This window comes from Varroa destructor, unplaced genomic scaffold (genome assembly GCF_002443255.2).
Source record: "Varroa destructor unplaced genomic scaffold, Vdes_3.0 BEIS01000001.1, whole genome shotgun sequence".
NCBI lineage: Eukaryota > Metazoa > Arthropoda > Arachnida > Mesostigmata > Varroidae > Varroa > Varroa destructor.
The window spans coordinates 15,262,172-15,284,519 of NW_019211454.1; the positions used below are offsets into that span (position 1 = coordinate 15,262,172).

Consider the following 22,348-nt stretch of genomic DNA (forward strand, 5'->3'; position numbering starts at 1 on the left):
ATAGCCAGCATATGCGGAAAAGTCGATGCAAACCTGATTTTACGGGTTCGTATGCTAAATGCGCCCGTATTGTCAACATGAGCTTGTAGTGATCTTTATATAGGGTTTGATAGAGAAAATATTCGAATTTTCTTACAAAAAAATATATCTGAACGTATCAAGTATTCTGACGTGTTAGTTATTTTTTCGTATGTTCGTTTTTTTTTTTAGGTAGAAATCCAAAACCTTTATTCTGTTTCCGCTGAGCTATGAACTTCAGTAGAACAGTGGGTAATAATAATAATATACATTAGGTTATGAACTGGCAAGCCGCCTTTCTTGTACAGGACGTAAAACTCGACACACAGAGATCATTATCCTGCGCATTATTAAGATTAATAATATTATTCTTCTTCTTGCTAATTTTTTATATGGGCTTCACATGCAAATCTGAAGTATCCTTTCAAATTTCAACATAAGCTGCGCGCTGTTCCTCACCCAACTGGCCATGTACATACAGTATTCTTAAGCTCAAGTGCACTGCTCAGTATACTGCGAATAAAAACAGATCAGACATAGAAACTTTGTAGATGTTTAGCTTAGAGATATCGTGTGGAAGCGCACGTCCGTAGAACGTTATTTAATTCATAATTTATTTCTCTTGAATAAATAATTCAGCTTTTCCCCATCGATTGCCCTTCGCTTCGACCTTGAACCTTCGGTCAACAATCCAGCTTAGTTGTGTTTACTCATCAAGAACTTTTAACCGCGGAAAGTGCAGTAGTGACCACTTGGAAATACCCAATATATCAATTCCTCCCTTTACCCGTCGATGGGGGCTGTTCTTGGTTTTTGATCAGTGACTCAAACGCGTATCAGGACAAAAACGTTATGAGATTTGTTGTCCCCGTCGTGAATCGATGAAGCCACGCCATCTTTCAACAATAGTAACAATCGCATGCTTTAGCCATACAAATTGCTCACAGATCGAATGCTCTACTAAAGCACAAATGTGTCATAATTGGTTCGATAAGATAACAGCGGTCGGAAATATAGAGTTAAGGTATTTTTACTATTTATCAGCAATTATGGCAATCATTCATTGAATTGACTTCAGTGTAATCAGGCACTATGTAACTATTATAGACAGTTCATCGAAAAACTCAAAGGTTACTGTCTAGCTACCAAAAAATGGTTTTGCGAGACTGGCTGCACTTTCTCTGATAACAGAGTAGTACCACAATAGATAAACGAATTAGCGCTTAAACAGCGTTCGTTGATACTGCTTTAGAGAACATATTTTTCATTAAGCGAAGACTTTTCACGGAGCCAAAATATATCTCAACTATGTATACGGCGTTGTGCTCTAGATGCTTCTTCCTAACCTCTCTTACTATTTACAAGTTCTGCATAAGTGTCTGTAACATGAAATTTACGTATTACGCTCAGCCGATAACGTTGGCGGTTCGCGCAATCAGATATCCCCAAACGTAAATATATTTTTGCATAGCTTTCGATAGCATCGATGCATCGAGATTTGCATAGCATCGATGATTTTATCGATGAGGCGCTCAACAATCGGTGTTCACGTGACAACGTGACAGACTCCTTTAGCGAGCTATCGTACGTATTCAGAAACGATTTTACACAGAGCATTGAATAGAAACTAGCTAGGGCACTAAGAGACAGCTCTGACTTAACTCCCCTCTGACTTACCAAATAACTTGAACCTTTCCTTCGACTGGAGGTGGGCCCTCGTTATCACCTCGGAAGATTCGAGCAGGTCATCGTCATCGTCGGTCTCCATTCTTGATATAAATGATATACTGTCAGCGTCCTTGCCAGACATCGGCGAGACGACCGTCTCTGACTTCATTGGGCCCGTCCAAAGGCTTGTGAAATCGTCTATGACATCCTCGGTATCTATTGTAATTGTGGTTCGCGTTATAGACATCTGGCTAACTTTCCCGCCCCAAGGGGGGATCGCTCGTTTCCGACTTCGACGGGGCATACTGGTTGCATTTGTAGCTAAACCAGATACATGATGTAGCTAAGCTACGAAGGAACAACGCTCGGTATCAGCTGGGTATATCGTTAAGAAACGTTCGTTGGCCAGGGCAGCAAACCCTCGATGACATTGGAAACTGACCGTTATTGCATTAAATTAGAGGTACGATATCTGTGGAACCAGCTTTTGTCGCATTTCGTGGGCGTTCTCGATAAGGTAGAAATTAATAGTTCAAATCAGAGATATGGATATTATGCGGCCATATCCAGCCTCATCAGAGCCAGCATGATGCTCCGCGGCTACTAACGAAAGATGGCTTCATCACGGAATCGATCTCTGTTTGTTTTTGTTCAAAATTCACCCCAACATTGAGGTCGTCGCCCAGTTTTGATGATGGCTCGGCTCCTTCTTTACCCAGCCACAATCTGGGCAAATAGGACATGTATAATACATAAGGAAATACGTTGCCTGTGAGCGACTCGCGTACCACACACTTCTACCAGAGTTTTTCTTTACAATAGGGACACTCTCTCCGACAGAGCAACACCAGGCTCAGAAACCATTCTCACAATGAAAAGAGCATGCGTATTTCGCCAACTAAATAAAATATCTCCCGCCTCGTATTGACTAGCTACGCAACAGTGCGCGACATAGACCAAACACATATGGGCACGCTGTATTTTGGTGTCACTTCGTCGCCGCCCAGAGAGCAGCCAAACCGGCTGAAGTTATCTAGTGAGAGCTGCCGGGCGTTCGATAGAAATGGATGAATTCCGCCCGTTTATCCATGGCGAAGGGGTCGAGTTATAATTGTTGAAACTCCTTTATTAAATAGCTTAGAGGTAAGCTGGCCTTAAACCGTCAGAATGGCTGTGTCTGAAAAAAATACTAAAAACCATTACTTGGCTAATTTTTTTTTCTCTAAAACTTCTACTTAGTGTTGTATTCCACAAAAAAAAGCTAGGCATTTTATCTGCTTAGCTAGAGTACTAATAATAGCCAAACTGATGCATTAACTTTAATCTATCCGTTAGATGAGAACGAACAAACTGATTATGAAAAAACCACCCCTCTGACGCTCTTTCGGATCGATTGCCGTACGAGACGCAGTCTTGTGTTATCTTTACCATAGCAACCTGATCCATACCAGCCAGCTTCCGAAGTAAACAAATAGAAGACAACATTTGCTGTTTGCATGTAACTGACTATTGAGAAACCACAACTTATCGAAAAATCTACAAAACTGTTTACTTATTACTGCCATACGTGCAGCAATAATGAACTCTTAATAGAACGGTGTCCCCGTAAAATGCCTTAGAAATATAGAATCATAGATCTGACACTACAGACATGCAATCGGCCTATCCAATGGAAAAAAGGTCTGTACCGTTCTCAGACAGACTTCACGGTACGCTTCGCAAGGCTCCAGCGAACATAAGTTATAACAAGGCTTGCTCAGCCCTTCCTTACCATTTGAATGGCACAGTATCCATTTGGACTCCCCGTAATACACAATTTAGGAAGTAGAGTTCCATGCGACAGTATCAGCAGGCTGAGTAGAGATATCGCCTGGATGATTGACGCGCACCTCTTCGTGCGCATCCCCATAGTGAGCATGAGCATGAGGCCATCATCTCAAATCGCTCTCATCGCTAAATCAAACGTCTGTAGCAAACATGTAATACGCTTATTTTGCGGTTGTATCTCAATTTTGTCGTATTTGGCCTGTCATAGCTGGAGCCTACCTTCTAAACAAAGGATATCGAATCGTATATTTACCTATTCTGTATGGTTAGCTTTACGGCTGTATTTGCGCACAAGATTAGACCTCCTGGCTCACTAGCGATAGCGTGTCGCCGGGCAAGATCTATTTCACTTAAACCTAGGATAAATTAGCTTCCGCTCTATTGTTCGTTCTCGATACAAGTACTGCTTGACTTTGCTGTTTTTGTTATCGCTATTAAAACAATTGGCAGGTGCATAACTCATGGGAGCCAATAGCCACGTAAAACAAGGTAAATGCGGTGCGTAGACCGCTGTGAGCCAACGAAAAATCAGAATGAAGCCATATATAACCCACGTAATTGACTCAATCTAGCCACGTCTATCGACGACTCGCCTACAGTCTCAGTATATGTTAATATAGTACTTGGGGTTGGATGAAGTAGAATGAATGTTCTAATTCGGCCCAGCGGGCTGATGACAGTTGATAATGAACTGACAGGTGTCAGTTCATGGTCAAAGTTAGAAGTTGACACGTGGGCAAAAGTCGCACAAGGTTAAGTTGTTTTTGTATGCATGTGCTTTTTGCATCTATTAATAATAGTTATATGGATATCTATTACATAACACAGGTGAACCCTTGCTGATTTTTGTAACCGTTGAGCATCGTACCCATTTTGTCATTTCAATACAACTTGCTGACGGACTTCGTACATAAATCACTTGTAATATAATAATAATAATTATTATTATCATTACCTATAGTATATATTATCGGCAAAAAGGATTGGTTTTCGCTCGTCTTTATGTTCACCGCATAATCCTAGTTGTTAAATCAGTAAGCATCACTATTACGGTCTAGTCGCACGGTTCATTTCAGGCTCGGGTTGACAAGCAACAATTGTGTAGCCGATATGTTGACAGACAATTATATCGACTATTCAGTCGGGCCAGAGCAATGCGCTTATCGCGTTAGGCAGCTAATCTGTATGTGTTTTTGCCATAAACGAAGGGTCGAGATAGAGCAACATCTCGCGCGAAAATTTGTATATCTCGTTCTGATTAGACAGGTGTGACCCGGCAAAGAAATTCATGGGAAAGATACAACGGTGGCTATGTAGGCGAAGTGACAAACCTCGGAGATCCACTCAATCCAATTATATGTTAGGTAGAGTGGTTTAAACTATTTACTTTGAGTTTTGATCTCAATTAAGTATATAGTAACGTAATATAAAAATGAAATTACTAGATATTCTACTGTGTATATGAAAGCAAGCATCATTTTCAATAACCGTTTAGATTTCCATTTAGAGAGAGTAGTGCAATATATATAAATGAGAACAAAATTTAGTTTGACATACATTAGGGAGCCGTCATTATCGATATAGGACTATTAGTCCCAATGAATAGAAAGAATATGATTAATTATATCTATTGGCCCCTTCGGAATTACTTCGTTAACGAAGAAATAGCATTGCGCTTTAGTATATGATGTACACTTATTACACATATATATATATATATATATATTATGGATTACGTATTCTCACCATAGTTTCTATCGGGCTGGCCGTTGAGTTTGTCCTGAACTGCCATCTTAAAGCGGCGTCTGATTAGTTGTTCTGTGTTGATTGAACAAATCAGTTTCTCACCTCGAACTTCATCAGTTTACACTTCAGATTTGTTTACGCGAGGAGCCCGTCACACCTCATCTGTACTCATATTCTAGACCACACAACATAGGAAAGGAACTTTTTCCCTAGGAAAGCAGCGAACCCACTGTTGACTGCTACGTCTGCCCATACAAGCAACACCGGAATCCCTCCAATTACCTGTCTAATCTATAAAATCAGTGCACGTTTTTATCATTAACCCGAACGCTGAATAAAAAATTAACAGCGCCAATATTATGAAATCTATGTAGTAAAAATTAGCTCCGCCGCCTTTGTATAATAGCCGTCGAATACGCACAGTTGTTTCTCCGTGTCGCTGCTGATGCTCGTAAAGATAACGTCGGTCGTTTTTATTTCGTCGTATCTGTTGTCATTTCGACGCGTTTCCCTTTCCTGTCAACGTAAAACATTTAATCGTCAGCTCCACAAGTCGAACAACGGGCAGCGTACCTGCTCTGCAGACCTTTTTTCTTTTTGTATAGCCTTTTCACTAGTGTCTGGCGACTGGTTGATTTGTTCAGTGACTGTTCTACAAACCCAGATAGATAACTATTTCCACCGCAGTGTATCGAGAACGTGCAAGACGCTTCTACTTTTTTAGCGGCACTAGCTCTCTGCTTTACAGTATTGACCTGTCCCTATAACTTAATAGGTCGTGGCCACTTACTTTTTTTGGGTGGAAAACGAAAAACCCACAATTTTTGCGTCAGCAGCTACTCTATGAAGGCACTAAGCGACGAACGTATGCCAGGCGTGAGGTTTGTTACCGGCCGGAAGCACTGGAACTCACGCCGCCAATCGCTTTTGTGATCTGACTCTCACAGCACTGCTTAAACGGAGTATGGACAAGACGGACGGGCCGTGCGTTGCCTACGCAACGCGTTTCTACAGTGGCGACTCTCACGGAAATTATTCATCTACTTAGTGTCAACGGACTCGACGGCAATTTAGCAGATCGATACAGATCGGTACCCGTAACAGAAATGACGTATAGGCGTGGCCATTGAAAAATCCAGTCCACGGATTGCGCGATGCGAAGCTCGAGCCTTTTTCAGAAATAGACGTACTGTATAGTTGTGTAATTTACTGTAGATATCAGGGAGTGGGAATGACGGTACGACTAACTTGATTAGTGGGACATGACGACGTCTCCAAAATAGGCACAGTAGAACAAAAACCTAGCGGATGCTAGCATTGTTTGACTGTATAGGCTGGAAATAGTACTGCAATAGAATACGCATTGGGTGCATCCGAAGTAGGCCTTGCTGCGGTCGAGGATATCGAATGGATCTGTGCCAATAAAGGCGGCCGGTCGTTGGTGTCCTAATAGCTTACATCTATATGCCTATATATAAATCAGTGCTGGTGTACGATTGTAGGCTTTATAAGGGCACGTTTTAGTCGAAAGCGTGTAACGGCTCTGTGTTTAAGATTTAGCACAAGTTGATGAAGTCGGCAAATAGGTCTTTACATTTGTCTCACTAACCTAATGTGAGGTAATAGAATGCGCACATAAACCAATATTGGTATCAGCAATAAATAGGATAGTATTAAAGGTGATTTCTCTTTTAGTGGTATCTGTGTCGGCCCCTCGATACTTGATTAATACAGTTGAAGAGGAAGCACACTGCTGTCTAACGCCACCTCGGCCACTGAAGTAATTGATGCTGAAAACTAGACATTAACACACAGGGCGACGCACTCAGCCACAACTGCTATACTAAAAACACTCTCAGGTTATTGGCAGCAACAATAATTACAGCGCTTTCAGTAACCATTGAAGGATCCCACGCTGAAGGCGCGCAAAGGTCCACGGTTGCAATTTTATCAGCAGCACCTACATAACGACACAACAAGATCGACAGCGTTCGTCAACGGCAATGGACTGGGCACATTCGCGCTGAAAACTTCTATCCAGCATCACAACAGTTTCCCCGTTTTCCTCCTTCAGAATGGATCACTTCGGTCGAGTTGCGACAGCATTTCGAGCTGGGCAAGGAAGAGGCGGACGACCGACGCACGGATGAGCACGGCCGCAACTGCTGGATCCTACCAACGTTGCCAACATGTCGAAGGCGACGAAAATGTTGTCAGTGACGGACACTGCAATACGAGGCGCAATACGTCATCTTTTCTGTGGACGGAGCCGACTGCCAAATTCGTTTACAATAATCACGGTGACTTCAGCTAAATTAGAAGCCACCAAAGTCGTTACGTTTGACAGAGGCAATAGCAGTGGCGTCAGAAAGGGCATTTGCGGCCCGTTGCGCAAACTAGGAGGGCAATGGCTTTGCGTAATGGCGGCAGGCGTCTGGGGGGGGGGTCTGGGTGTCCAACAATACTATAATATTAATGGCCATGCAAGATTGACTAACACATAAATACATAGTACACGGAAGATTAAGATGAATAAACTTTTGGACCAGTCGCACACCGATTTGTTATTATTGTGGTTGCTGTTGCGGCAAAAACGGAGGCAGTCATCCACATGATTTAACGATCCTCATGCTCATGGATGGTGATGATTGGTGTTCGCTTGTTATTACCTACTCATGTAAGGATATTTCCAGCGAATGGAGAACATTATAGGACAATGTGTTGAAACACGCAACAAGATAAAGAAGGCAACAAGAAAAGTAGAGGCGGAGCCGTCGGTGACGGGGACCAGCCAAGAAGGGACCAGACAACACTGCCAAATTAACACGCGGCTAAAAAAAAAAGCAAACGATCCACCCAGAGTAGGACAATACAATGTTCGTGTTGTCAAAGTTATTCTTTATATTTGTTATAGAGAATACTGTTGTTGTTATAGTGGTATATATTGTAAAATTGTTGTATATTTGTTAAAGCGTCGTAATCGAAAATCAACCAGACGTCAATTCTAACTGTTTCACGCGTAAAGTATTGCGACAATTGGTGTTTTTACCAAATGAACTGAAAACTATTACAGATTGAAAATTAAACTGAAATTACCACATTAAAATGATTTTTTTATTCTGAAACAAGGCCAATATATATATATATTGGCCTATCTTTGGTTAGCCTTGGTAAGCTGGGGCCTACCAAAACCTATCATATGCGTTCTTGTTTCGTTAAAAACTTGATCCTCCTTAAAAAGTTATTTCTAGCCAACAGAAACTTTATGCATTTTCGGATATCACGTTGGCGCCTATCGGCGTATCTCAGAGAGAACAAATTACATTTGCCGTGATTTGAAGCTCCCTCTATATGGAAGCCTGTCTTGATATAGCATCAATGCGCCGCATAAATAACACGAACACGTTTGTTTTATATTTGTTGGACAAGTAGATGAACACACACACACACACACACACACACACACACACACACACACACAAACTATTTATGTGATATGTATAAATTGTTTAGGTTTGAGTTGGCTGGCCACAGGCTGATGTTATTTATTGGAATAGACGTGGATTTAAGATAGGCTTCCGTATCGGACAGAAGGACATAACAATGAAAAAACATCTAGTAGAAAAAAAAAGGCAATTAGTTACATATAAATGACCATATGAACGAATGAGACGAGCATGACCTAATTCATCAAGACCCTACTTCTCTGGCATACATAGAAGACAAATCGTCGGTTAGCTAGTAACCTAGATATATGGCTGTGTTTGTCCTTGTTTCGGCCTAGCATATTTTTAGATCAGATGACGCAGTGCTATGAGATAGTTGTACTGCTTGCTTTTATGATGCATAGATAGACAAAGAGAAAAACGCATATGTGAGCGAGATGCCGTTTTGTCTGGGCTGTTTCCTGTTTAAAATAGGATAAAAAGCTATCTTATATATAGGCAAGCGTTCCAAATTTACCATCGCGGCAGTAGTTGAGTCATTTTTGTTTGGGGACAATTTAGGCATTGGGTGGTAGCTGAAGCCTACTTATGCCTTCGACGTACGCTGTTAATAATGTACGCATTGCATCCAATACTTTTTATTGTAAACTGCCTTCGGTGGCATCGTCATTCACCCTTACCCTTATCGCAATCATATGCATGAAGACTTGCCTGTTCCGGCTCTTTCGAACAACGACTTTCCTGTTGTCTTCCTAATACGGAACCGATGCAGTGAACGGTCAGCGTCACAGAACACTCAGCTAATTGTGCTAATATCGTATATAAAAATTATCGTCAGTTATTAATATTTGTATGCTGATGTCAGTAATACAGGCCAAAGCAATTTTCAACATGGTCAAAAAGTAGATACGTAAAATAGGGATATATCCCCCAAGACATTGTAACAACGATTAACGACAAAAAGAGAACCTGGCAGCTTTTTTGGATCGCTTGACAGTTGTGTGTGGCTGTCCTCTGGACACCGCCATCGATGAAGATACGCATCCGCCTGGCACGATTTGACGACACAAGAGAAAAAAACGTTTACTTGATCGATATATGGACGTCCGTGTTTAGACGGACGCATGCATTAAATATCGTATGCAATTGCCCCATTTTGTGTGCTCTTGAAAAGATAGAGCCTTCTTTGGCATCGTCTGACGTTGCTTTAGAAACAAGTCAATAGGGCTAAGGTGTATCGCGATAAAATCAAGCCCAAAGCGGAAAAAAAGCAAGCCTTTAATTTAATGTTGCTGCTTAGATAAAATATGAAAAAGATACTTCTTTCTGATTTTCTTTTCGTAGCGAATAGGAAAATTTTATATATAACTCAGATTCGGGTAACGCTTTCGTTCTGTGTTTAACCATTAAATATAGTATGGCTGAGGTCCGAGACTAGTGTATGGCCTATAGGTATATTTTATCTGCAAAAATAAAAACAAACGTTTTTGCACAACCGTATTTACCATAATATCTCCAAAAATTACAGTATCTCAACATTCGCCTTCAACCAGAGAATGTCGCAACGGTTAATTGTTATGCAACATAGCAAATTAATCGTAGTACATTTTTCCTTCGAACATATGAAATTATCTCGTCTTTCGAATTTTATACAATTCATTTCCTTTGATGACAGGTTTCATCAGATCGGCAATACACAAACGATCCACAGCGCTTTTGGAGGAAGTTTCAGAAAATGTAGGTGTCCTGCCGTTTACCCACAACGTACCTCTCCCCCTGCCCGTAAAGATCGGGCCTCCTCTCCAGCAAAATAATCCGAGGAAACTGTTCCACAAAGTTACTAGCGTCGGACACAAAATTTGAAGATGACTATACATTTTTTGTTGTTGTTGTTGTTATAAGTTTTGCTTGAAAATGTCATAACATGTGGTCGACAAATGTAGCCTATGAACGGACTATTTTATCCACAATTTCGAAGTAAAACGTCTGAGACTCTGGCGAACGTTATCGGTTAGTTTTCGAACTGCAGACAAGCTGATGTTCAGCTTAAGCAACTGATCGCGATCGCGAAAAAGGTCCAAACTTCAAAATTACGCCAATGACATGTTTAGTGAAGGTTTTATTGTTACCATTAAATTCTGCACACAACAAATGAACACGGCTGAAATAAAGGGAACAGCGAACGACACAATTTTGATCCTCGTTAATGAAAATAATATACTGAATTTTGTCGAAAAAACAATACCTACCCAGTGTATTTTAGCGTTGAATAGTTTGATAACCATTTCTGTACCGTTAAAGGAGCTCGGAACACGTACCTCTAATCAGCTTTAATCAGAAGCTTGGCGATTATCGAGCTACCCCTTCGACGTTCAGCTTTACCCGTCTCGACTATGACATTATATCATTTCACTAGAATCACCAGAAGTAAACAATTAGGGAACAATTGCAAAATTATCCGAAATCAATGCTACAGACCGGTACTATTCACATCTGTATTCCTATCAAGAGATTCAACGATAATGCCAAATAAGTACTGGCTTAGTGAAGGTCGTCTGTGGAGCTTTCAGGGTAACGAAGAAGCCGACAATATATGCATAGTTCAATAGAATATTAACCAACGTTCGTATTATATCATGTCTTACATTAGACATAAACAACAGTCTAGAACTTTTACCAACACGAACAAAGACCCTCGTGTTTGTCAATCGGAATTCATTTTTTTGAAAGAAATTAAAAAACGAAACAAAAAGTATTTTGGGAGTGACAGGTCTAGCTTTGCCTCGCACCAATTCCGCAGGGGGCCAGCCGTACCAAAATAATTTCTTATGTATGTTCGAAAAGCATGTTACATACTTTAGATGCATTCCAGTACAATGCGTACGGGCAAAATGTTTGTTTTCTAGCACACAGAGAGGACATCCATAGGAAATAGCGAATACGTGTACGTAGTACGTTGGAACGGCATCTAACATGATAGCGGAACAGCGAAATAGGGGGGCGCAAGTGATGGACGAGCACAAGGCTGTGTGGTGTTTCAAATACCTTGTAGAGGTATTATAAACATGGAGAAGTTTACTTCAAATGGCAGTTGATATCGTTGCCATGTATTATAAAAAGTGATCTAATGCTTAACGGGACGACGGATCTGGACGAGCTGCTAAATAGCAAATCAAATACGATGGGCAAGCACATGTCAACAAACGACAAGAGGACATGTTGTTTCTACTAACGTATAGGGTTCGAGATGTACCTGTGCACAAGCATTGTCCGCTGATCCGTCCACAGCAGAAACTTTACGCCAAATTCGTCAGTAAATTATCACGTTACAATATATAATGGGGGCCTTCTATGCAGATTATGAATAGTTGCCGGAGTAATTATCGACGTCAGGTGAATGGCGGTATTTTCGGAACCTCATTCTCTTGAACCAAGAAAAACACATATAGCGACGACTCGGAATTCGACACTGTTACACACGATTCAATGATCCCTTTTATACATATGGTCACGAGTTAGACGTCCCCGACATACAGCTAGGATTCATTCAGTAGTCCTTCGAAAAATCATACTTCAGCGCCCTAATTGAAAGCAACGTGGACAATGAAAATTCCAGTTTATATTCTGGACGTGTGAAAGTGGGTGAGTGTTGGGCACGCTTTTTTAAGGAGGCGGGATTTAGCCTAAAGCTATCGCCCCCTAAACAGACTTATCATATCGTCAAGGCAGAACAATATATCGTAATGCCTATTGCCTTTAATGAATAAAGAAAGCCTACCATTTTATAGCTATTTTTATCTACATCCAACCATTTACCGCGTTTCGATTAGGGCTACAATATTCTATAACCATTGTTAAGTTAACATCTCATACAGCGAAACGACAATTTTCCGATGGGTCAATCGACGGTGTGTCGTTCTAAAGAATAAATCTTTATGCTACCCAATAATTACAAAGCTGTGACTCATCGTTGTTGCCTAGTCGGTAGCTTTACCAACGAGAAGAGATGCTGACCTTTACACATTGCATATAGAAGCGATTTGGCTCTATTACGCTGGACCTACTTGAAGGGATAAAGCCATAAAAACAGATTTTTATTCAGTAATAACATTCATGCTTATTGTCATGATTACGGACAACAGCAGCATTTAGGGGGTTAGTCATAGCAATATATACTCTGCTGGTAAGTACGCCGTATAACTTTTTTGTAATCCGCGTCCTCTCTATTCGACACGAGTGTTTCTCATAGCGGTTTCGTCGGAACGTCATTTTGCGCAAATGAAACAGTCGCTCGAAGGAGATGCCTGACTGTTACAGTCAGCAGCCTAAAGAGCTTCATATTTCGATGTACATATATTTGCTTGTCCGAGTGATCAGATCACGCGTGAAGTTTAATCTACAAATACGGGTGTTTCAATGTTTTTTAAACTGCTTTTAAATGTTTTTTTTTTTTTCTATAAAAATCGAAGTGCAGGTAAATTAATCTCGTTTATCGGTTACGTTTTGATAAAATATGGGCATCCCTGACCTTCTTATTAAACGCGGTATCTGATCAATAAAACGTTAACCTCGCAATGATATGAATCACTGGGGAAGATCAGTATCGGCAATAAAGGTTTTAGCAAAGTGAAAACTTGCCTTAGGCAGCGCAGTGGCTGTTCCTCGCGGCTGTTCCAAAACGTGCTTTCTGCTAGGACACTACCTAGGTCTGAAATGATGAAAAGACAAGCTTATTCGGGTGTCTGCCTTCCCGTAGTTAAGGAGAAACCTGATGTGCTTACACTGGTTCAGCGTTGCGCAATTGTCGGTTAGGTCAGCGATCCGCCAAACCAACGCGGCTCTTAACTGGAATAATAATAGATAACAATCTGTTTCTAACTCCATCCCCAACTGTCGCACCGACCCATTATCCGACGGGATACCAGCCCTAGAAGCGAATGACACTGGGCCCGAATTGAGTATCTATATAGGTGGGCACATAGGTTAATGCACGGTGATCCGATCATCATCGGTAAACAATGGGCGGACTGGATGAATGTCGTCGCTGGCAGCTCCGACAGCCCAAATAGAGCCAACTAACGAGGTGTAGATAAGACCGGTCGGCGAAAGGCCGCTTTGGTGCCACCTTTATGACCCTTTATCACTTCAGTAACTTTATAGACCACTATGGACGCTTCAAATGTATTTTCGACTTTAAGCCTGTGCAACCCATTAACAGCAAACGCAAACTGTGCCAGTTCTATGGCAGGGCAGAAATGCCAGTGCAGATCCCGATTAGGGGGTGTGCTGTTGATAGTAAGCATCGACGACCTTCACGTAATACAAGTGTTTACTTGTCTGACTAAAAGCTATGTACACAGCCCCGTGTCGTCGTTTCCTTCCCTAAGATTTTTGCCTACAGTTGGCACCAAAGTTTTACTTAGAACAGACCGCTAAGCTACAAGACAGCGCACTTCCCTTTGACTTTCCAGTGATGCCGCTTTGTCAGGCAAACGTCTTCACATAACAATGCGCGATTTGCGGGGCCACCGAATTGACTGACGCTTTATGACGAAATTGGCAACGGCGCAATATTTACGTCGTGATTAACGTCGGTAACATCTGGCAGCACCGAGAACGTAAGGGCAGAACGCTCCACGTAGTCTATGCCGTTCTGTTCTCCACTTGTGTATATTGTCGTTCAATATGAGAGAAGAAACGATTCTAGTTAATCACTCTAGAATTCTTCGTAATTTACAGTCGTTAGCGTATTTTTGCCGATGTAAAGATTACAAAGACGGATGAAATGGTAGTTTCTGAAAGTTCGCGTGTATTTATTTAAGTACGGTGCGCGGAATATGCATCTTAGAGCTGGTCTTCTACAGCTTAGCATATTCTTTTTTTTTCTGTCCTGAACTATTTTTCCTACGTATAAGGGACTGACGCACACACAAAGCGAAACCGCTGCTTACTATTGTAACAGTGCAAACGCTGGAATGGTAGCGCGCGTTCGAAATACAGATATGTTAACAAAGGAAAGTTTTCAAGGATATACAGCATGTCCCTGCTCAATGTTTTCGTGCATTGTCAAAATGAAGTATTTGCGTTTTTCAAAGCAATATGTGCCGTGAACGTTTTTCTCTCGTTTTTATTATTCTGAGAAAACACTTTCGCATCTATTGTCTATCACAAATATTCTATACTATGTTCTGGTAAGACAGGTTCTATCTCAATCGTATGCACACACACGTGGATATGGTCCGGCAGTCATTTTTGCCGTCATTATGAATGCTCACGGCCTCGTTCGCCCTGATAGTCCCCTCGTTTTCTATTGCCACTAGAAACAAGTTTTCGGTGATGAAAGCGGGGACGACGTCAACGTCAAAGGAACACGTCCTACTCCATTCTGCCAATGACCTCGTTTTCGAGTCGATATTGCGGCTGTTTGTAACAAACCACATTTGCCAGCTATATCGCCAAAACACGAATGTACGTTAGCGTAAAGGAGTGATAACTCTGAGTCCGAGGGAGCTTCCAATCAGATATAGACGACACCAGCTAACTGCCCCAACGAAGTGCGTTCTAGAAGATGAAACTGGACTGAAATTACGGACAGAAGTTCGCCCCTGCGGTGCGCACAGCGTGCAGGAATTGAAGTAAGGCTGCGCTCGAATCATAAATCCCTATGATCCCGACCAAGATACCAAATAAGCCTGCCCGTCAACGTATTGAACACCAACAGCGGTAAATAACGATTGTAAGCTGTCGCTTCCAAACGGTTCATGCAAATGATTCAAGAGTAACGTGACAGGTGGTTCAAGAAACCAGTGTCAAGGCATGTGCTGGCCGTAATATTGTTTGAAGACGTGAATTAGAAAACATTGACAGCCAGAGGACTGTGTTTATATCAGGAAGATGTTGTGGCCGAAGGGAAATCCAGTCAAATCAAATAGATTCGCAAGTTATTATCAAGTAATCTAGCGGGAGCCCAGCGGACGATATGAATCGTCGCATAATATCGTTAACTGGTAGACACTGTCGAGCGTGTCGATATAACATCCACTTCTAAATAGAAGGGTTTTAGCCTTGCCTTTACCTACGCCGTCCTAAAAGATCACGTGTAAAATGACCGTCTTATTTGCCTTGTAAAGGGGCCTATCATATAAACTGGTCCTGCAGTATCACTGTCTGCGCAGTTTCTGTAAAACAGCACGCTGCAAATCTTAAATGTTGTATTGTAAATATAACAATGCCGTTAATACTGCGTAGAATGGGAGCTTTGAAGTTATTTCCATTTCCATCTAGACGCCTGTACTCCAAGTCATTGCTGTGAAAATTACGAGTAATCATCACAACGGGACAAAAGTCGAAAACTCTGCCGCAAAGCATTTTCAATTGTAAAACATATTTGCTATACTTTTGTTCATTTCTATTACAGCTATAATAAAATAGTGTTTGAGGACTAGCCGTTCTTGCAATGAACACAGTTTATTGTTTGAGCGGTTGTGTTATTGGGTTGGCTTAAAATCAACTATCATTAGATTCTGCTTTCAGTTTAGAAGAGACGAATTTCATCAACGCTTAATACATTGTGTCTAATCTTTATGCTATACGCACATTTTACAGCAACCGATCCCTCTGGCGTTGTTCAGGAACCAGCCAAACGTAATTCTCAAGGTCAATACGGACGACGGAGAAAATATGCAACTTTACGGTATTCTTCTTTGTTGGATCTATTCAGATAGTGTATACACGTCGCACGGCGCAGATAGTGCATTACTAAGTCAGAGCAGGCCAAGCGGCGGCAATAAACAGAAAATTGACTCTTCTATGAAGGTACCCTTTTTGGCACGCCACTTATTTGAAAGGAGCGTACAACTGATTGTCTTTTTAGCTAGAGTTATCCGGAGTGTTGGCAGAAGGTGCCGATACAAAGTATACTGCTTTTTTTTTACCGGTAAAATCCCCATGTGGGCGGTTTTTAAAGTTGTATTTCATGATATTTGGATCTATATGTGGCTTGAAAAACAGGGATTACAGCGCCATTGACGCTGTGTCCATTCTCTGTGACGAAAGACACAGCTCTAAGTGAGATTATTTCAGACTCTAATGTTTGCCTAGGTAAGCGGCTCGTTGGCCTTTATTAACGAAGACAGCATAACATTAACATAGGCGTGTTAGCTAAATATAAACACAACAATATCGTTACAAGTTCCACACAATCATATTGTTTAACACGAGGAATTAAATAGGTGAGGTATCTGTAAATATTGCACTTCGGAGCCTTCAGAATGCCGTGGCCATCGAGATTATCAACCTGTACGAAATGCTACTCACTCTATTAATTATATATATATATATATAATTAATTAATAATAATAAATTAAGACTATTAGTTGAACCCAACACGTGAGCCATAGTGCGCCAGAATTTTCCACTTTGGCTCAAATGGTGAAGATATCACCATCGAAGCTCGACGTTTTCCCCGCTCCTATTTCTCAAATCATACTTTAATAATATAAAGCCATAATGTATAATGACTTGTTTCATAATTATAGTTTCAAAATGTGCTATTGTTACCAAATAGCCGCCAAATGAGTAATAGATTACATTTAGAATTAAATAGTATTTAAGAACTTGAACCAAAAAGAGTCTCAAAAAACCTAAACGACGTAATTTAATTCAGTTATTATTTTTCGACAGTATAACGGCCGATAGCAGTTACTTAAGTTCACCACAAAAATCTGTTTTACCGTACAGGTGGATTTGGATGAAGAGGTTATCAACTAGACGGAGCATTTATGCACAACCGTTTAAGAACATAGCGTCCCAGTAGATGGCTAGCACGGGGAGGTCCTCTAAAACACCCTGCCCGTTCCTCAGACTTGAGGCCTATGGACTTCCTTGTGGGGACACCTTAAAAACAAGCTCTACCCTGAAAAGTCACCAACACTAGAAAACTTGGACCTTTTGTTTTAATTTCTAAATAAATAGCCCACCGTTATCAGCGGCGTATTGACCAAAACGGTAATCATTTGGGACATCCGCGATAAGACGAAAGCTTACACACTTTGCGTGGATCCTTCTATGATCTAAATATTTACTATATACAGACAAAAACTGAACTTAAAATAATTTCATCTGAATATGTATTTTTTGTACACCCAATAGACACAAACAGTCCTAGGCACATTTCATCACTGCAACCGTAGTCAGCCCGTATCTATTGGTATACTCAAACGATTGACTCAGCGCTCCTTTTGATGACTCAAGTTCGTGAACAGGAACAAACTACCAGCCCACCTACTAAAACGTTAACCATATCTTACTATTTGCGTTTTTATAGAGCACTCCCGCCCGCGCATCGCACTTGATTAAGCGCAGTTCCATTTCTTAAAGCTACTAGCTTCACAGATGCCTTACGTGTTGACGACTATTCGTTAAGACGTAGCGACGCCATTCTAACAATTAGAGAACATTGGCTTTGCGTTTCGGTCAGCCATGTCCACGGACCGAAACTCATTAGCGGTATTAATCATCTCCCTTAGCGACACTTACCCTACAAACTATTACCGCACAGATGAAGAAAATACAAGTATAAATCAACATTAATCGTCGAAGATCTTTATATATACATATATGCATCATATATATATATATATATATACATTCTCACGCCCACTTTGGTTGTGGTTTGTCGTCTGTTTGTATACATCGTTTTGCAGACTATTGTTGTAGCTTAATAACAAATAGCGGTTCCGTTCTTCAACGCTATTTGCTCGTGTCTGCCACCGTCAGTGCCCAGTCATATTCTAGCTAAACTGGACACGATAATAAGCGGTATTTGGTAAAGGACAGGTCGTTGAAAACAAGTGCTCAGTAATGTTGTAAGAACCAAACCTGCTTGCATTACTATGGTACAAGCAGAAGCTGGTCTCTGTCGATCAAAAACGCAGAGGAAGAAATTGAATAGAGCCGTAAGCCGAAAGCCGGTAGAAGCCGAGAGGCAAAACGGATGATTCTTAGCGAATTCTAAAATAAATCACGATAACAAGTAGCTGCACAGTTGGTAGCCCACGATTGGAGCGGCTGTAGGTAAAAATAGGGTGGAAAGTAAGATATCGTTGACAATGGATATGATTGATTCGATGACTAGCAACGAGAAACGGTCGGCGAACTAATACTTTTACTATACGCTTATTGTTATACACTACTTGTGAATACGTTTGAGATAATACGTTGCCCTTACAAAGTTCAAGGAGGTATTTTATGTTTTCCCGCGACGCGTAGCATTATTCTGAACACTTCATTACTTCAAGGACTGCAATTGTGTTGTGAGAGTCCTCCAAAAATCCTTCTCCTCGTAGTTAGCGTGCCCCCGCAATCTTCCACGGTGGGATTCCCTTTCCGGGCTAGAATGTGTTCATTATTAAGGCCGCGTTTAGCCTTTGTACATCTAACGGCAGGCGGATGTTGTGTTGGTAGCTTCCTGCTCTACGGACATGATTTGTTCCTTGTAATTCTTTACAAATACCACCACAAAGACTGTGTATTCTAGATTCCGGCGGTCCTTCTCTTTTAAATGCAATTCACAATATACACTACTGTGTGTCTCCAAATATACCTATTTCTCATATAAAATGTCTCCGTTTTGAGAGTCCTTTCAGTACTTTGGTGAGCGTTGACGGCATCGAAGTTCGGCAGTGCGAGGATGTCTACTACTGTGACACCCGATAGATTGGCCGTTTTGCGAGAAACAGGACTTAAGGTCAGGCGTCAGGCCACCTGATCTTCGGTCATCAACTTACCTCAGGCCTCATTGTACTCGAGTGTTGAAAATTGCCCTACTTTAGCGGTCAAGCAACACTCTTGTTGACCTGTGAATGTCGGGGCCAATGACCAGTGTGCTGTGGATAAGACAGGCCCCGCCGTCCCATGGCTACTTACTGTTAACAATGGTGTGTCTATGGTATAATTCATAATGGTTTTGTCGAGCTTCGAAAGACTCACTTCGTTTGCAGTTTTTAACACTTACACAAAATCGGGACTTACTTAATTTTAGATCTTCTTTATTTATTCACACATGTTGCATAGTATATGCCGAATGCTAAGTCCCCGGATAGACCCCCCTTCCCTCCACCGGCTATGTAAATGCAGTCTTCGCTGGTGTCGATACATGATATGATTCATGAAAGACCATTCGAAACAATGCCCGAAAGGTTATCTCGCTGGAAACATTTTCCTTGTTTCGTCTCTATCCCTTTAGCTTCATCCCCGTGATGCATGACGTCGTTCCGGTAAATAAAGTGTAGCAGAAACTTATTGAAACTTATGCTCACGTCATCCAACCCATCTGCGCAATATTCCACTACGAAATTGCTGGACATTATCACCTGTCGGGTCGTTTGTATCCGCATCATGGAGGCTCTGTTCGGTGTCAACGGCGGCTAAGAAAGAAGCACTCTTGCAGCCTTTGTGCGCTAAATGCTTATCAAGTATATATAAAGAATAAATAAAGTAAAGCGCTACACCAATGCTAAAAGGAGCGCAGGGTAAACGTCCAAAGCAGAGAAGCAACAGATAAAAATTTATGGAAGATCGAAAACGGGGCATGGAAACAACACAATGGGGTATGCTGACAGTAGAATTTCTGATTAGACCCCGTTTGCTTCTCGGCTTAATGCACTTTCAGACTTATGGCGATTCTGCCCGTTATGGTCTATTGAGAGTATGCCATGTGAGAATTGCTTGTACATATATGATAGTTGTGCATAGTATAACGGCTCTGAAAAGTCAGAAGCAGGTAAAAGACACACTGTAAGCAAAGGGAAGGTCTGTCGAATCATCAAATGTCTGATAGTAATATATCACAAAAAATAAAGTAAGCATTTATTTGTTTGTGTACCCTCACATAGACACGTCAGATAGGATGTGAGCTAATTGACTTTGTCTGTTTTTGAATATAATATTAGAGTTTACGGCAATAATGAATATCATTCAAATGAACCTATATGATATACTTTAACAAGGTACGTTAGTTTTATCGTAGACCAACTTACCACGCCAGTATCGACTTGTTTATATGTCATAGCAACCCGAATGACACGGGGCAAATTTAGGCCGTTGCTGATTTTTAAAGGCGGTGCAAAAGGTCATTATTAAAACAGGTCCCGAGTGTTCATTGCTTAGCCGACTCTCTGCACTGTTTAACCAAAAATTTAACGTTCTTCCACTGCATTTCCCCAAGAGACCTGGAAAGATCTATCGACCTTCCAAAGATCACTTGCGCTTTGTTGTCATAGATTTCCTATATCTTATTTCATGGCTCCTGTGTATCGTCATATATATTAATTGACTTTAATAAAACTTCTAAATTTATATGAAGTATGTTTGAATGGTCATATTTCCAACAATCGGAGCGATCCAATTTGCCGACGTATAAATAATGCTACTGTTTAGGCACTTTTCTAATCACAGCCAAATCAGCTGAAATTAGCGCGCCTTAAGCCTTTGTAGATGTATCGAAAAATTAATCGTATGTTTAACATTCTGATTAGGCCTTTTTTGTTTGCTGTAGATCAGTCGTTCAACGGATAATCGAACTCCCTCCTTTTATCGCAGATCAATCTCACATTGACAAGCATGGATTGATTAATTGAATCAGTTGACAATTAGAATATGATTTAGATGTACTGCTGTACAGGTTGTGAGGTCATTTGAAAAATTATCTTAGTACTATTTCATTGCAACGACCGAACCACTTAACTATTTGGTATACCTCTTCTAAGAGCGTTCTGGTCAATGTTTACGGTTCATTTGCATCTTAAACCATACCATGAAGAAAACCTGCTCGTTAGTACAGTTAGCACATATACTCATAGACGAAAAACTAAACCAGATTTGTATAAGCGTTATAAGTTCTGCTAACAAATTGTGGGGACGAACGGACATATGCCCACAAACTATACTAAGCATAATTTCATGTATACCCGTTCGCCATTTTATTTTAGCAGCGTGTCAAAACACTTAAAATATGATACTTCCTATACCTTATAGCTGAGATTGATCTGCCAGTTGCCCAATTGAGCCGCCAATGATTGCGCGCATTTGGTTATAGACTCGCAAGTGCTTCAATCATGGCATGAGGTGTCGGAGTTATTATTAATACAAGTAGCATCCATACATGATACTTTCTTATATATGCCACATCCTCGTCTGAAATGACCCACCTCTGATATCTTTCGTCTTAGCTAACAAGCTCATACTCAGTTAGCAGGAACTTAGACAGCTCTGCCCTTACCTTTTCGGGTTTTCCGCCTAAGGACTCGATCTTGCGGCAAGACATAGCAGCAACAATCTATTAAGCAAGAACTACACATAGTCCTTTGCTTGACTCGTTCAAACACAACCCAATACCAATAATATACATTTAGCACAATTGAAATTAGTAGCGGGTCCGCTGAGAGAAATAAACAGTCACTGTATTCCGTTGTAATTCCTGCTCTAAACTTTACTCCAATTTCGAAATTACACCTTGGCACTTCATCACACCGACGAATTTTTCTCTTGTTTCAAAAGCCCCTTAAGCCGAATTCCGAGCCAAATATATCACGACAGGAGTCCAATCCAACACCCCTGAACCGCACCTCCAAATTCCTGCTGCA

The 22,348-nt window shown here is 41.1% G+C and overlaps 1 protein-coding gene and 1 long non-coding RNA gene across 18 annotated transcripts in view; one reads left to right on the forward strand and one right to left on the reverse strand.

Annotated features, from left to right (window-relative positions):
* The window catches only part of Ctl2 (Choline transporter-like 2), a 78,070-nt gene that overhangs the window by 23,969 nt on the left and 31,753 nt on the right, over positions 1-22,348 (reverse strand). Inside the window, exons 1-2 of one of the 10 annotated variants that reach the window (XM_086977708.1) lie at positions 5,260-5,663; positions 1,696-1,902 (exon numbers count right to left, since the gene is read on the reverse strand). The exons of 6 other annotated variants lie outside the window; for them this stretch is intronic. In XM_086977708.1, the coding sequence (XP_086833834.1) occupies positions 1,696-1,902; positions 5,260-5,305 (253 nt within the window). In that variant the 5' untranslated portion in view covers positions 5,306-5,663. Of the gene's footprint in view, positions 1-1,695; positions 1,903-5,259; positions 5,664-21,984; positions 22,120-22,348 lie in introns of those variants that run through there. 3 more of the 10 variants (XM_022805796.2, XM_022806454.2, XM_022806717.2) reach the window with 3 other exon arrangements.
* The window catches only part of LOC111250967 (uncharacterized), a 29,467-nt gene that overhangs the window by 2,206 nt on the left and 4,913 nt on the right, over positions 1-22,348 (forward strand). Inside the window, exons 2-4 of one of the 8 annotated variants that reach the window (XR_015319327.1) lie at positions 16,311-16,398; positions 17,445-19,642; positions 19,951-21,073. This is a non-coding gene — a long non-coding RNA (uncharacterized LOC111250967). Of the gene's footprint in view, positions 1-657; positions 8,366-14,333; positions 16,082-16,310; positions 16,399-17,444; positions 21,074-22,348 lie in introns of those variants that run through there. The other 7 variants (XR_015319326.1, XR_002673593.2, XR_015319325.1 and 4 more) reach the window with 7 other exon arrangements.